The 15,616-nt window shown below is 42.0% G+C and overlaps 2 protein-coding genes across 5 annotated transcripts; one reads left to right on the top strand and one right to left on the bottom strand.

Annotated features, from left to right (window-relative positions):
* Window positions 1–615: 615 nt before the first annotated feature.
* psmd11b (proteasome 26S subunit, non-ATPase 11b) lies at window positions 616–6,932 on the bottom strand. 2 transcript variants are annotated; one of them, XM_088439694.1, is made up of 13 exons: window positions 6,809–6,932; window positions 4,712–4,813; window positions 4,436–4,632; window positions 4,069–4,126; window positions 3,697–3,891; window positions 3,293–3,437; window positions 3,034–3,094; window positions 2,894–2,956; window positions 2,693–2,818; window positions 2,031–2,066; window positions 1,897–1,948; window positions 1,216–1,358; window positions 616–1,123 (listed from the first exon to the last, which is right to left on the bottom strand). In XM_088439694.1, exons 1-12 carry the CDS (start codon window positions 6,897–6,899, stop codon window positions 1,216–1,218), a joined length of 1,269 nt encoding a protein of 422 aa, XP_088295820.1. In that variant the 5' UTR covers window positions 6,900–6,932; the 3' UTR covers window positions 616–1,123. The 2 variants fall into 2 exon arrangements, with proteins under 2 accessions (XP_088295820.1, XP_088295821.1); XM_088439695.1 differs by having other exon boundaries at window positions 616–1,118.
* A 1,221-nt stretch (window positions 6,933–8,153) lies between these two features.
* Window positions 8,154–15,536, top strand: cdk5r1b (cyclin dependent kinase 5, regulatory subunit 1b (p35)). 3 transcript variants are annotated; one of them, XM_088439263.1, is made up of 3 exons: window positions 8,157–8,514; window positions 9,647–10,609; window positions 11,857–15,536. In XM_088439263.1, exons 2-3 carry the CDS (start codon window positions 9,708–9,710, stop codon window positions 11,870–11,872), a joined length of 918 nt encoding a protein of 305 aa, XP_088295389.1. In that variant the 5' UTR covers window positions 8,157–8,514; window positions 9,647–9,707; the 3' UTR covers window positions 11,873–15,536. The 3 variants fall into 3 exon arrangements, with proteins under 3 accessions (XP_088295390.1, XP_088295389.1, XP_088295388.1); XM_088439262.1 differs by having other exon boundaries at window positions 8,158–8,514; window positions 9,644–10,609; XM_088439264.1 differs by lacking the exon at window positions 11,857–15,536 and having other exon boundaries at window positions 8,154–8,514; window positions 9,644–10,613.
* Window positions 15,537–15,616: the final 80 nt, after the last annotated feature.

Below are 15,616 nucleotides of genomic sequence, written 5' to 3'. Positions count from 1 at the left end.
CGCGAGATGACACGAGATCTCACGGCGTCATGTGACTAAACGTGCACGTGACGTCAGATCATCCAGGAAACGCCATTGCTGTCATTTCAAGCGAATATTATTCTTTTAAATTCACTTATTTGTGCTGTATCCCGAATGCTTATCCACATATTTCACTATTTTTTTTTAACTATTAGGGACATTCCTATGTTTTCCAATTTGAGACAATACAGTTGCCAATGTATTCGTGTCATTCCAAGAGACAGGACAAATGTCTTTAAAATACAAAATATTTATTTTGAAAATGTCTTTATAAGAGAAAACCAAAACGAAAAAAGAAACATACAAACTGTTTGGTTACTAGCATACCACGCTAATGCTAGAAACTAACAATGGAGAAGAGCAGTCGGGGATGCTGAGAGGCAATTTTCTTTTTGTCTGATGGGACTTTTTGGGTTGCACCCCGACAAGAGGCAGACAAGTGCCAGGGAACGTGGCACTCGTGGTGAAAAGACCTCTGGCCTCTTCTATAAACATACATGAGAGCATTCAGGGTTAGGGGGGGGCAGGCATGTGGCAACCATTGTAATTTTTTTGTAGGTTCTTTTTATTTTTTACAAAAACACAAAACCAAAAGCAAATATAGTGAGTTTAATACAATTCTGAAATACAGTGGGGACTGAAACTGTTGGCATTGATATGATAGAAACCAAAATGGTGTAATCCAACCTTCCAAAATTGTGGTGCGCTTCAGAAAGCAACTTGGGGCATGAACACCAAGCAAGAGAGGGGAGAGAAAAAAAAAAACGTTTTTTTTTTCTAAACTCCTGCTTTTTTGGAACAGAACTTGAAGAGGTTGAAGTGTGACTGTTCTTTCTTTAATCTTTTTATTGTGGTAGTACAATAAGATTCCCTGATGGCCTGGCTTGGCCGCTGAGTTTAAACGAGATATCAAAACAATAAAAGGGCCCCCGCAGAAAGAAAAAAAAAAACAAACAAGTGATACTGTCCATTGAGGGAGGGGGGGAGAGGGGTGGCGTTGGGATCCCGTTCACTGCACTTTTGAAATCATCTCCCTTGTCCCCGTCTTCAAATGTTACATAAGCTGCTCAAACACACACGCGTCACGGGCCGCAAGTCTGCTCTGAGGACAAAGACGGAGAATGACAGACGATTATGGTCTTGTTTTTTTTTTTTTTTTATGTGCGGGGGGGTTGTCTGGAAGGCGCGGCTCACCTATGTCAGCTTCTTAGCTTTGTTGTAAAGCGAGTCCACCACTTTGCTCATGTTCTGAATGGTTTCCAAGGCGGCTTCGTACGTTTTGTCCACGGGCGGCTCCTCGAAGATGATCAGCACTCCTTCGCCCTGGTCCAGGATTCCTGAGGCCGTCGAGTTTCGCATTGACAACACACACACACACACACACACACACACAATTGGGTGTTGCAGTTTACAACGTCAAAAAGTATACACAGCCGCTGACTTGATACTTCAAAATCAAACAATATCATACGTATGTGCATAATCCAGTCTTGGTTTGGGAAAAACGTTTTGAATTTCCTTGATGAAAAATAGGTATCTTGAAGGCAAAATCAATCAATAAATAAAATAGATTGAGAGAATTTTCCCAAGACCCATCTTTTCCTCCCTGATTTTGATGATCTGAAAATGATAGGATCGTGCTCAATTTCCGTTTTTCTGTGGTCTCCAATAATGTTTTGAATCTGATCTTGGTGATGATTACGCATTGAAATTTCACAACTTTAGAAAATGTCAAAAAATCACAAAGATGCATATTTACAACTAGTGATAGTGTGCTCAATTGTTACCATTTTGGTCATTATGATCAAATGTGACCTTGTTTCATCTCTACGCGCATGTTGAGTTGATTGTGTGCGTATTGTGGGATGATCATACCATGAAACTTTTTATCCAGAATCATCTGTGATAACTTGCGCTCGACGTCCCCCTTCAAAAACAAAAAACAGATACATCATTCACAATCAATATGGATTTCACATTTCGTGTTTTTTGTGCTGTTGTTTTGTTACCTTTGAGAGTTTGATGAGACCTGATATATGTCCTATCTGGAAAAAAAATGAAAGGCACATAATAAAAATGCTGTAAATATGTATGGTCAAGCAACTAAAGGCATTCTATTCAATTCCCTGAAAAGATTGCCACCATATTTTGTTCCATTTTCTTTCATCCCACAAATCCTGAGACCCAGCCATTCATTTGTGTCCACCATAGTGGATATTAGTTTTTGGTGAACTCACTGGGGTTACCCTATAAAGTCCAAGTGTCTTGTGTGTGGCAATATGTATATTGGTAGAAATGTCTATTTTCTATTGGAGTTGTTTGTGAAGGAAATGTGAGATGACACGTCTCCCATAGCTATAAGAGGAAAGCAGGCACTGCGAAATGACCACAGGGCAAAACGGTACGGGGTCGGTTGTGATGGAAAAAAATGATGGCAGTGACTGCATGGACTGATGTGTAAAGACTCGCACCTGCATCCCCCACTATCACAAGCTGATTGTAAAGTTCCCGCCATATGTCTCCCTTAACCCTTCAGGGCAGCACTTGGCTTTGTAACTTGGGCCAATCCTAATGAATAACAGAGGGCTTGAACAAGGCGCGTATCTCTGTCTGAGACAAATGAATAGGCTGGATTTCAGGAAGGATATCACTCATCTGTTGGGACTATCACCTGGACTCTAGAGAAGGGTTCAATGACCCGGATGAGGTTCTGTTCTAGCAGGTTGTCGTACAGCTTGGCCAGGTGCGTGCTGATGATGGGGTCGTCCCTCAGCTCCGCTCTGTACTCTGTGAGGGCCTGCGGGGGGAGGGACAGATGCTCACCTTAGGGAAAAACTTCCATGTGGGACACCACCAGAAAGACTTTTGTTACCTTCTCAAAATCTGCTAACGATCTGTTCTTGCTGGCCTGGGCCACGCATTTCAGTGCGTCTGTCTGCAAGGAGAGGGACAGTTGATGCAAACAAAAAAAAAAACATACAAAATAAACAAGCGTCCTGAAATAACATTTACCTGGCGTCCGGTGTATCGCAAGGCCAGTTTCCCACTGATTAGAGCTTGTACCTCCTCTGGTCTGCAATTAAAAATAAATATAGAATAAAAATCTTGTTTTTGCTAGCACTTTTCAAAATGACAGCAAATTAATTGGAATATGAGGTAACGCTGATAAATTGCGTAATAGTAACATTTTTTTCAGCTAAACATTGCATGCCTTTATTCTTTTTTTACATAGATTAGCAATGTGTATGAATATATGTTAACATGTCCATACGAGTTGAGGACAATCTTGCAGAGGAGCATGTATTTGAGGGCGGTGATGGCTCGCGGGCTGTCGATGGAGTCGTAGCCCTCAAAGGCCTCGAAAAAGTAAGAGTAAGCCGTCTTCCAGTCCTTCTCCTCAGCCGCGTGGATGATCCCTACATACAGGAGGACAAAAATTTTAAAAATTGTTTTACTCCAGTCATGACTTGATAGAACATGATTCGTATTATCTAGTTTCTCTTTACTTCTGTTTTCCTTTTTTCCAGTTTAAAACAAAGTAATCTAACACCAATATACATCTCCAGGATTTTCTTTTTTTCACAAAAAGATAAACGAAATCACGTGTGATCTTTTTTTTTTTTAACATACAACGTGAATGAATATAAGTTGTTGGTAGTTACACTTTTTTCCCACCTGACTGCATGTCAAGCGCCGCCTGGAGTTTAGGAGGACAGTAGATGGCGTTGGCGGTGGTGCGCGCCGAGGTGAGTGCGGCGCGGGCCTTGGGCAGGTTGCTGAGGGCATGGTACGTCTTGCTCTCAAGCAGCTGCACCTCCACAAGCAGGGCCTTGTCGTCCATCTTCTTCAGCTCCAGCAGCAGCTGAGAGCCTAACAATAAGGTTACACATAAGCACATTTCCGTGTCTTTAAATAGGCGAAGAAAAAAAGAAAGTCAATAAACATGCAACTAGCACTTTCAGTCGCTATCCCAGCTCCAGTTGGGAATAACCAGAATAATGGATGATCTAAATAAAGCGGCTAATAGTGTGTCAAGCCAGCACCCACCGAGCGCCAAGGCCTCCTGGTACCTCTTGGTGTCAAAATAGAGCGAGATCAGTCGCGCCTGGAGGCAAAGGAAGAAAACGCGAGGAAAAATAATGAGCACATCAGATTCACTTGCTTATTCATAGACTTTTCAATCATATTTAGCTCTTTTTTCAAATTAAGAGCAAATGAATTGAAACATGAAGCAACTTAATGCTGAATTGTGTTTTTAGCAAAACACTGCATGCATTTATTTTGTTAATTTGACAAGCAGCCACTACGTGACTATTTATTTAAAAATGTTGACCATGATGATAGTTGTTGAAGAGCTACATATTTTTTGAGGTGCTATTTTGTTTTCAGTGAAACGGTGAGCTATTCTGATCACCTCAAGAGCTTGCCGCAAGAAGGTCCTCTTCTCTGCCTTGGCCCACTCGATGCACTCCAGACATAGCTCCACCTCCTGGCCCGTGGCCGCCTCCATGTCCAGGAACAGATCCAGCAGCGAGCGCACCAGCCGGGCCGCTTTGGCCTTGCTGATGGAGATGAGGAACGGCCGCACGAATTTCAGCAAGCCGCCCAGTTCTGAGGAGAGCAGGGCGCTCGGTTGAAGAAAAAAAAATGAAGCAAAGATGACACATTTTTGAGAAGTTTGAAGGTTCACCTGCCGCCTGTCCCGTCTTGGCCAGCAGCGTTCCCAGCTGCAGGATGCTCTGCTCTTTGACCCTGACTGCTTCTTCATCGTTCTCCTGCACGTCTCGCCTCACTGCAAACAAACGACCATTTCGAAAAGTTGCAATGTGACTCACAATACAGCAGTTCATTGACACAAAGGCTATGAAAATTGATTTTCATAAGGTGCATCTAAAAGGTTTCAATTTTTCTCTAAAGCTGACAGTGTGTCTTATAATCCGGTACATCTGGTGGCTGCATAACGCAACCCTATTCACTAATGTAGCTCCTATTCTATGCACCTAAAAATGGATGAGCTTTCAGAAAAGCAAATATTTCACTTTAATATTTTCAGTCAGAAGGCAGGCAGCAACAAGTAGTTTGCTCCAAGCGTGTATCATGAGAAGTGGGAGGAGTTCAAGTAGAAATACTTGGCTACTGTACAACATTTTTTTCACGATTCTGCCTGTATTACAGGCAAGAAACCTTTGAAAACATCCAGCCTTAGTAATTCCCATTTATGAATTTAAAAGATATTTTTTTTTATGTTTTCTACCCCCAAGGATTTGTACGATTTGTCACCTAATAAACCACAAGAATCACATGTTCAAAATATGTTCAACTGTTCTGTTATCATGAGTTGAGTCAGTAGAAATGAACTGGCTAATAAACTTTTTTTTCAAAGTTTATTTTCTCATCATTTGAAATATTGTCTGTTATTCTCGTTTGCTCTGTAATGTCAAAAAGTCTGCATTAAATGTTCATAATTGGTTTCAAAAGTAAAAGCAGATATTTGCAAACTTCTTATTTTGACTAATGGACAATCAGCCTACATCAATAGAGGACTACAGAAATGTTTACAATATTTAATACTAGTACTACTAATAATACTTAGCTTTGAACGTTTGACTAGTCAAGGAGTCTACAGTTAATTATCAAAATAGTGGACAATTGTTGTTGTACCAATTGATTTTTGTGCAATATAAAGCAATCTTTTTTTTCCTGTCGTCTCAGCGCAAACACTATGAGTTAAGTTTGAAACTCAAGAGATGAAATTTGATTTTTTTCATCTGTGCATTTCCGACAACAATGAGATGTGTACTATTGCCAAGGGACAGCCCCTCTTTATCAATCAAAATGTAATTGTCAATAATTTGATCCCAAAATTAGTTTTCACATTCAAATTATTCCTTTTAAAAATATTTATTCTACTTGAAATGACATCCCCTGTGCTCAAGGATGGGTAATCACCTGTCACCATCACAAGTTGAACTATAAATGATCTTTACCTGAGCCTTCGGCACATATGACGTCATATTCAATCGACGGGAGTATGCAAAATGAGTTTTTAAAACTATTAAACGTAAGTGAAAAACAATTACTTCTAGATAAAAAAAAAAATGAACTTTTACCGCTGCTGAAAATGGCTAAATTAGTGGAATACCACTTTGAGTACGAGTTGAATCGAAAATTGTACTTTTATCAGCGTGTTTTTTTTGACGCAAGTTAAACTGGAGGTGAGCTAAGTTGACAGCGAAGTCTTTTGCCGTGACAAGGCAATTTGAGGGCAAGCTGGTCGCTGCATACAACTGACATACATTCCGCCAAACACACGTTGTGTTCACTTAAAAAAAACACACACACAAATTGGAACAAACGTCGGCGAAACGCTGTCGTGACATCGCGAGGAACATTATGTCCCAATAAAACCAAACAACAACAACACACAAAAAAACATGTCACTGCCTGCCAATCACTGTGAAGGCGACAACAGGCTAATAAAGCTAGCCAGTTAGCATGAGCGATTCCTAAATGGTACACGCGAAACATAGACAAACAGGCTAGTTAAGGTTAAAATGTTAAAAAAAAATCCTAAAACGACTGGCGTTTGACGTCAGGCCTGTTAGCATCGCAGCTAACGAGCTAACGTTTGTCCAGCGGTGGTGAACGCTAGCTCCCATTCAGCAGTGAGTCAGCACCGCACAGCCGGCTCGCTGCTACCCGACTAGCGGCGGCCCATCTGCGAGAAAACGCCGAGGAAACGCGCCCCGCGCGACCAAGCGCACCGCGATAAAAGCGTGACTCGTACCTATCGAGTGCAGAATGTCGATGGAGGCGGCGCGGTCCGTGCTGATGAGAGACTGAGCTCTCTGAAACTCGACCATTACTGCGCCCGCCATCTTCCTTATTCAAAGTGCAGCCTGAATGAGAAGTACGTGCAGGATGTGACGTCACCGCAATGTGCGAATGCTGGGAAATGAAGTTTTCCGCAAAAAATGCTACCCGAAACTGATAGTTGAGTGGAGAAAATAAATCGCTTTGTACTTAAATAGCAAATAATTCATTCAAACATTGAAATTACTGTGATCCATTTAATTTTTGCTTTGATTCGTGAGCAAAAACATGAGCAGAAGTCAACAACCCACTTCATAATAATTTGGTTAATAATTAGTTTATTGAGATTTACTGGCAGATTAAACATCAAGCAAAATTAACGTGTATTAAAAATACACAGTTTATATGGCCTTATAGTACGTATGGATGAATGCTAACAAATAATGCAAAACGACATTGGTGAGCAACGAATGCGCAAGTTCATGAGTTTATTGTAATATGCATAGTAACACTACACAATGAAATTCTTATTCTGTTCACTTCCGCGAGCAGGTTTGCATTCTACATAATAGTGAAGATAATAAAGTAGACAATAGTAAAACAATAATATGGGAATAAGTGTAAAGATAATGAGGCACTAATACAACAATAAGATTCACTTTTTATGTAATTATATAGCTGATATATTTTATAGTATATTATATAATATTATAGTGTATAATATAAACGTCTATGCTATTATACAAAGTGTTTTTTGTAAGGCTAAAACAGATGAATGACATTTCCATTCATTTCGATGGAGAACAATGATTTGTAATTCACGAGCATTTAGGCATGGACTCAAGTCAGCACTTTACTACCTGAAAACGATTAAGAATCAAAACTAATCATCATCATAGTAAAAACTGTATGAATACAATAATAATAATAATAATAATAATAATAATAATAATAATAATACCTATGCACTTATGATTAAACGCATGCAAACTGTGTTTTATTGCCTTGATAAAACGATGACAAAATCGAATGTAATCCACATTTGAGGTTGTTTTAGTTAATCATATGTTTTCGATTCTTACAAGGAAGAACAAAGGCGAAATGCATCACTCTTCATTGTTGATCACATACGATATTTTTACCGCTCCACTATCTTGCCTGTAGCGTTCAATATTTGCTTTTTTGCGGAGGTAACACGTGTGTCAAACATAAAACGAGCACATTTGCTATTGATTTTTCCCTCGGGGAGGGTAGATTAGTGTCAACGTGCCTGGAATTGGGTCAAATTCGCATACGTCCTCCAATCACCGGACGCCGGGGTGGTGCGTTCAGGTGCACGCTGCACTGTACTGCCTGCGGGGCTCCGCGCGTGCACTCGTTCACCGAGCGGCTGCGTGGCGTGGACGCGGTACAGGAGGACCACCGCCTTTGCGCCATCACTGCACAAAAACAAGAGCGCGCTACACGCTTCGCGACGCCACACTTGGCAGCATCACGCACCGGGAGGAGCGCGTCCGCATCCCCAGCATCCTCGCTGCGCATCCATCGCTTTCTCCCACGTATACATTGATATTTCATCGCGGGGGCTTTTAACCGGACCGAGATGCTCGTCAGTCGCCGTTCATGAGGGGGAGCAACCTCGTCTTCATCGTCGTCGCCGCGCAGTCATTCGGAGATCTGGTAAGCATTGTTTTCGTCGCGTTTATCGTTTTTTTGGGGGGGGGTTTAATCGATTTGTCGAAGAGAGGAAGCATGAATGTCTCATTTCAAGCGGATGGATTTTTTTTGTACGGGGAGGCTATAAATAGCCTCGTTTCTCTTCCTCGCCTCAGAACCACGGAGAGCATCCGTCAAGCGGAATTAGCATTAAAAATCCGTCAAAATCAGATTTGCAGTCGGTTCTCGGGGATTATATTGGAGTTTTTCACACCGATGATGGCGCTGGATTGATGCACGATGATGGACTAAAGGTTCGGCTCGGTTGGCATTGCTGCTGCAGTGAGGACGATTAGATACAGAGAAGCACTTAGCTCCTCGTTTCATTAACGTATATTTATCTAATAGGTGGGCTTTATGGTCGTCCGTTTTAGTAAAACTGCAGGATTCGCTCATCAGCTCTTGCGCATTAAATATGGATTTGTGCTTTTGAAATATTAATACAAACCGCCATTTAGGGTGTGTTTTTGTTATTGTTGCTGTTTATCTATTTTTTTTTTTAGTGCGACACAGGCCGGAGCAACACATGATATATTGTTGATCGTTATGTGCGATTATCTTCATTACATCCATCATCTGCTGGGTGTGCGTGTGTGTGTGTGTTTGGCTAAATGAATCACTCCAGCGCTGCAGCACAGTCCAGTCAATGCCGCTAATAAGCCTGAGGGATAAACAACTCGAGTGAAAGGAAAAATAAAGACAATTCACAAATGATCGTATATTTCATTTAATTTTTTTTCGATGCTAGCCAACTGTATTGGTAACAAGTAACAATTTTTTGCCATTTTTGTTACATGTGCTTCAGACCTCCACCACTAGATGGCAGTAGCAAAATTTAAAGCACTTGGCTACCATTGGTTCACATAGTCTAGCCAGAGTTGCAAGCCTAGTGGAATTGAGTTTTTTTTAAATTTCAAAATAAACCTTCTGTTTATGTTTAAACGCAGTGTTCCGAGAAGAGTTGAAAGCATATTAAAATGATTTTTTACTTGTTCAAATGTAGTCCACTCGTATGCTAAAAAAACTTGGCCCAAAACAAAAGCAGCGAGGGAAATTTCTTCTCGGTCTCACCGTCGATCTGGTCGGCCCGCAGCAGCCGCCGTCCGGAGAGTGAGCCCCCTCCCGAGATCTTCCGTCGTCTCCTCGCCGCCGTCGCCATGGGAACCGTGCTGTCCCTGTCGCCCAGCTACCGCAAGGCGGCCCTGTTCGAGGACGGGCCGGCCACGGTGGGCCACTACACGGCGGTGCAGAACAGCAAGAACGCCAAAGACAAGGGCCTGAAGCGCCACTCGCTCATCAACGTGCTGCCCTGGAAGCGCATCGTGGCCGCCTCGGCTAAGAAGAAAGGCTCCAAGAAGGTGCAGCCCAACGGGACCTACCAGAACAACGTCAGCCACCTGAACAACGAGAACCTGAAGAAGTCGCAGTCCTGCGCCAACCTGTCGTCCTTCGCGCAGGAACAGGGCTCGCCCGGCCACAAGGCGTCCGACGACGACCAGTCCTCGCTCAAGAAGGCCCCGCCCCCGGCGGTGGCCGCCGCCCCCGGGACCCCCAAGCGGGTGATCGTGCAGGCGTCCACCAGCGAGCTGCTGCGCTGCCTGGGCGACTTCCTGTGCCGGCGCTGCTACCGCCTCAAGCACCTGTCGCCCACCGAGCCGGTGCTGTGGCTGCGCAGCGTGGACCGCTCCCTGCTGCTCCAGGGCTGGCAGGACCAGGGCTTCATCACGCCCGCCAACGTGGTCTTCGTCTACATGCTGTGCCGCGACGTGGTCTCCTCCGAGGTGGCCGGCGAGCACGAGCTGCAGGCCGTGCTGCTCACCTGCCTCTACCTGTCCTACTCCTACATGGGCAACGAGATCTCCTACCCGCTCAAGCCCTTCCTGGTGGAGAGCTCCAAGGAGGCCTTCTGGGACCGCTGCCTGTCCATCATCGACCTGATGAGCGCCAAGATGCTGCAGATCAACTCGGACCCGCACTACTTCACGCAGGTCTTCGCCGATCTCAAGAACGAGAGCCAGAAGGAGGAGGAGCGCAGCCGCCTGCTCATCGGCCTGGAACGGTGAGATACGATTGATGCCGGGGCGGTTGGGGGGGTGAGGGACTCCGTGCGGCTCTTTGGGTTTGTAACCGAGTCACTTTACGACTCAAACCCCATCGAGTATGTAGTTTTTACCTGCCGGACTTAAGAGTCTAACACTTGAATTGGTAAGGGGAGATGGTAAATGATCAGGATTGGATGGTGGGGGGGTTTATTTTGAAAGCGGATGCACTTAAAGTCTGGAGATTTTTTTCAAGGTCGGGTGGGTGGGGGTTTTCATGGTTTCCAGGTCTGGAAATGTATTTCAGGATTGGGGGTCAAGAGCAACTTGACTTTTGCCGGTTGAGATCAAGAGACAAAAACTGAGTTCCAGACCGAGACAAGACCAATGCTTTTGGATGCCCAGACCAAGACGAGACCGTGACTTTGGGGGATGAGACCGAGATGTGGCAAAAACTGTTTTTTTCAGTCCGTTTACTGTGAAGGGAATCATATATTAGGTTGTTATCATTATGTTCTTAGTTCATTGTTACCCATTTATGCAATCCTAGTTCATCTTGACCCTGTCCTTAGATAGAACTGTTGACGCACGAAAGTGTGAGCCGGGACCTTGGCCCAGCTGCCGGTGGCGCCCGGCTGGCTCTTTTGTTGTGTCTTGTAATCTGCTATGCTTCTATTCAATAAAAGCCGGGGGGAACGGCTGGGCAAGTGGAAAACTGGCGTTGGAAGACCCACGAGTTACATTTGCCAAAGCTTTTTTCCCTACGCCGGCGTAGAAAAGTCAATCTTGGCTGGTCTGAGTTACTCTTTTTGCTGTTTAAGCAGCTAGGCTTGTCCTAGTCTTCTTTTCTGAGATTTCTCTGACATTTACATCACAAACAATTTCTATATTGTTTTTGAAATAGTGCAAGGAAACTAATCCCAAACCCCTCCTAAAAATGATGCAATTTTTTCTTTAAGTTAGGGAAGCACTAAGAAATTGTACTGGTCTTGATCAAAAATCTTGAACCGGCTTTGTCCGAGACAAGATCAGGTCAAAACGTTTTGATTTGAGACGGGCCCCTAAAAAGAAGTCTTGAAATCAACACTGATCTTGAGAACTGCAAGACTCCTGCGAGGGACCTGAATTTGTCTTAACTTGTTGCCGGCATTTCTCCAGCACCTAATCTTCTACTCAAAAGTTGTGCTGATCCACCAGGGAAATTTTGGTCATGATCAGAATTTGACAGAAAAATGTCTAACGTTTACTGGTGTTGCGCGTCTTGCAGGAGGGCCATCGCCTGAACGAAACCCCTCCATCCATCTTGGCATCCACTCTGCCGTCGGACTCGCATGGACTTTGACGAGTCCGGGACGGAACGTCCGCTATGGCGTTGAGGACTTTCGCTTTTTGTTTTTTGACCGGCGTTCTCTCGGACCAGAAAGTGTGGAACGCCGGGATGGAACGTTGTTGGACTTTTTCTCAGCCGGAAGACTTTTTTTTGTTGTTGTTTTTTTTTTTAACCGAATAAGACAAGTTACTGGATGTATTCACACCCGCGTGGAGCTTATTTATTGCTTTTTATTTATGGCTCTTCTGGAACAAGCTCGTTTTATTTGTAACGATTTATGACGACGATTAGAATTTCATGTTTTTTGCACGCGTGCCAGTGACTTTAGAACAACAAGAGGAGCATATCTTTCTTCTTCGTACTCGATGATCTGCGTTAAGTGTTGGTTTTAGTTCATCTTGCTAACATTTTTTTTTTTTGCTACTTAGCGTGCGCGTCATCTACCGTTAACAGTGCCATATCCCGTCACGCTCTCCCTTTCGCCGATTATCTACTGACTTTTATGACTTTTAAGAGCTCATTACACGTGGATGAACATTTTAGCTTTAGCGTTTTTGTTGCATCTTTGGTGGGAATGAAGATTGCTTCTAGTTGAGTGTCAGGGATTTATCACGGATGACCCACAGGATCGATCTGACGAGCACCATTAAAAAAAAAACAAAACGAGGGAAAACAGGAATAAAGTGGAGTGAAAAGACTAATTCCGAATGAATGTTTTTGTAGTGGGACTTCAAAAGCAGACTTGCACCCCTTCCCGTTCTGAAATTGACATATTTTGTCGGTATTACTGTCGCACGTTTTATTGACGGTGTCGTATCGTTTACGGTACTTTACAATGGCGTTATACATTTTTTACAGCATTTTTAGTTAGTGTCCAATTTCTTCCATTATTTACACCTAATCAAATAGCAAATTTAGTTTAATGTGTTTTAATACAATGGCTGGAACGTAACAGTTTTCCTTTCAAATTAAGAGCAAATTGAGTGGAACATTAAGCATCCTAAATTTCATTATTGTGACTAAATATTAAGGAAACATTTAATTGATGGTGTCACATCAGTTACGGGACTTTAAGATGGCGTTAAGCATTTTTTTTTTTTTTTTAAAACAGCATTTTAAGTCAGTGTCTTATTTCTCCCCCTAATTTACACAAGTGGTTCTCAAATGGGGGTAACAAGATCTTGGAACAGAAAATCACGTTTTCATGCCATGACTGGAACATTGCATTTTTCTTTTCAAATTAAGAGCAAATTGAATGGAACATGAAGCATCGACGTGCTAAGTTTACACTTTCACCATAATGGTCGCTTCTACCACAACTAGTTTAATGCTTTTAATGCCGTGACAGAAACACAACACTTTTCTTATCAAAGAAGAGCTAATTAAATGCAACATTAAGCGTTTACACCAGTCCCATTTACCAGCCATATTTTACTACCATGTCATATTTTACGCCCGTATCACAGAATTTTACAGCTGCCGTCACATTTTCCCCGTTTGTATTCCTACCATGTTTTTTTTCCCCCGTATTTTACTGCCACTGTCACATTTTTTTCCCGTTATTTCTGCAGGTGTCATATTTCTCCCATATGTTACCGCCTGCATGAAATTTCTCCTATATTTGACTTTGGGCGTCCAATTTCTTCCGTAAATTGCACACGTGACGATTCTCCCGCGTTTTACTGCCGGCGCCACATTTCACGAGTATTTTCCAAAGTCAATAGACGAGAGGGAAGGCTTGCAAGCGCGCTTAAAAGGAGAGGTCACGTTTGAAGAAGATTACAACTGCGCTTGGCAGGAAGTCACCAGAAATTGTGCTAAGGAGGCTTTGATGTGTATCATCCAAAAATAAGACATCAGTGGAGTGAGTGCAAGTAACTCTTAAAATAAGATGCACATTTTTTGTTTTTTTTTAATCTATGGTTATCTAACTGTTCCATTTTTGAAGGTCATTTTCAGAATCGTGTTAGGAGAGGAAGAATAGGGCCAGTAAAGAAAAAAAAATGGTTGGCAGGATTCTCATGTTTGTCAGAAAAAAGCATTTTTTTCTTAGAATTCTGACTTTAAAGTCAGAAACTTCACTTTGAAGAGATATTTCTGACTATTCTTAGAATGATGACTCTCAAGTGATAATTCTGACTCTAAAGTGAGATTTCTCACTTTAATGTCAGAATTTTGGCTTTACTCTAAAGAGATCTGTGACTTTCTTCTTAGAATCTGGAGTGTAAAGTGAAAATTCTGATTGTAAAGTGAGAATTCTGACTTGAATATCAGAATTTTGGCTTTACTCTAAAGAGAGATTTCCGACTATTCTTAGAATGCTGAGTGTAAAGTGAAAATTCTGACTCTAAAGTGAGAATTCTGACTTTAAATTCAGAATTTTAGTGTTATTCTAAAGAGAGATTTCTGACTATTCTTAGAATGCTGAATGTAAAGTGAAAATTCTGACTCTAAAGTGAGAATTCTGACTGATGTCAGAATTTTGGCTTTACGCTAAAGAGAAATTTCTGACTAGTCTTAGAATTCTGAATGTAAAGTGAAAATTCTGACTCCAAAGTGAGAATTCTGATTGATGTCAGAATTTTGGCTTTACGCTAAAGAGAAATTTCTGACTAGTCTTAGAATTCTGAATGTAAAGTGCAAATTCTGACTGTAAAGTGAGAATTCTGACTTTAAAGTCAGAATTTCGGCTTTACTCTAAAGAGATTTCTGACTTTTTTTTAGAATGCTGACTTGTGAGAATTCTAACTGCATAGTGAGAATTCTGACTGAGGTCAGAATTTTGGCTTTACTCTAAAAAGAGATTTCTGGCTGTTCTCAGAATGCGAACCCAAGTGAGAATTCTGACTGTAAAGTAAGAACCCAGACTTTAAACTTAGAATTTTGGCTTTAGAGAGCATTCTTACTATTCTGAAGAAGTTCACTTTAAAGTCAGAACTTTGACAAATTGGAAAATTGGAGGAAAGTCAGAATTCTCACTTTATTCTCAGTATTCTCGTTTTAGTCAAAATATCACTTTAAATTCAGACTTCCAACTTCTGACCGAGTCAGAATTCGGACTAAATTTCTCATTTTATAGTCAGAATTTGGGGTAAATACAGAATTTTCCGGGTGAATTCTGAATTATTTCAAACGCTAAGAATAAAGAGAATCCTGCCAACCATTTTGTTTTTTGTGTCGCTCACTAGCAAGGTGAGCTGCTTGGTGAAAAAAAAGAAAGTTCAACAAAAACAAAAGGCGCATTTGAAGCATCTTTTTACTTCACTCGCATCATCCAATATTTGATAAGCTTACTAAAAAAAAAAGAATAAAATAAACAATCGGACAAAAATTATGATTTTTGTGTCTGTTGTTGCGTAACTTGTAGATAATTAACAGCAGTGGCTCATATGAGGTCGTGAGCGAATGTGTGTGTTTGTACAGAACATTGGGGGCGGGGCATGGGGAGGGGCGGGGCTCTTGACAGTTACTAAAATGTCACATTTTTACAACATTAAAAAACTGGAAAAAAAAAAAGCTTGTTGTTCCTGATTTCATTTTCCGGTTCGGCTTATTTTCATTTATTTTTGTACTGTGATGAATATAAAATGCAAATAAAATGCACTGATTGGTCCAGACGCTTGTGCGGCTTTGTGTTTCCCGGAAAAATGCTAGCTGCTCAATTAGCTGGGGGGGGGGGGGGGGGGGGGGGGCAGAA

The sequence above is a fragment of the Hippichthys cyanospilos genome, chromosome 17, assembly GCF_059441005.1.
Source record: "Hippichthys cyanospilos isolate Australia breed blue-spotted pipefish chromosome 17, RoL_Hcya_1.0, whole genome shotgun sequence".
Classification (NCBI taxonomy): domain Eukaryota; kingdom Metazoa; phylum Chordata; class Actinopteri; order Syngnathiformes; family Syngnathidae; genus Hippichthys; species Hippichthys cyanospilos.
The sequence above is the reverse complement of the archived record's forward strand: the minus strand, read 5'-3'. Positions and strand labels throughout refer to the sequence as shown.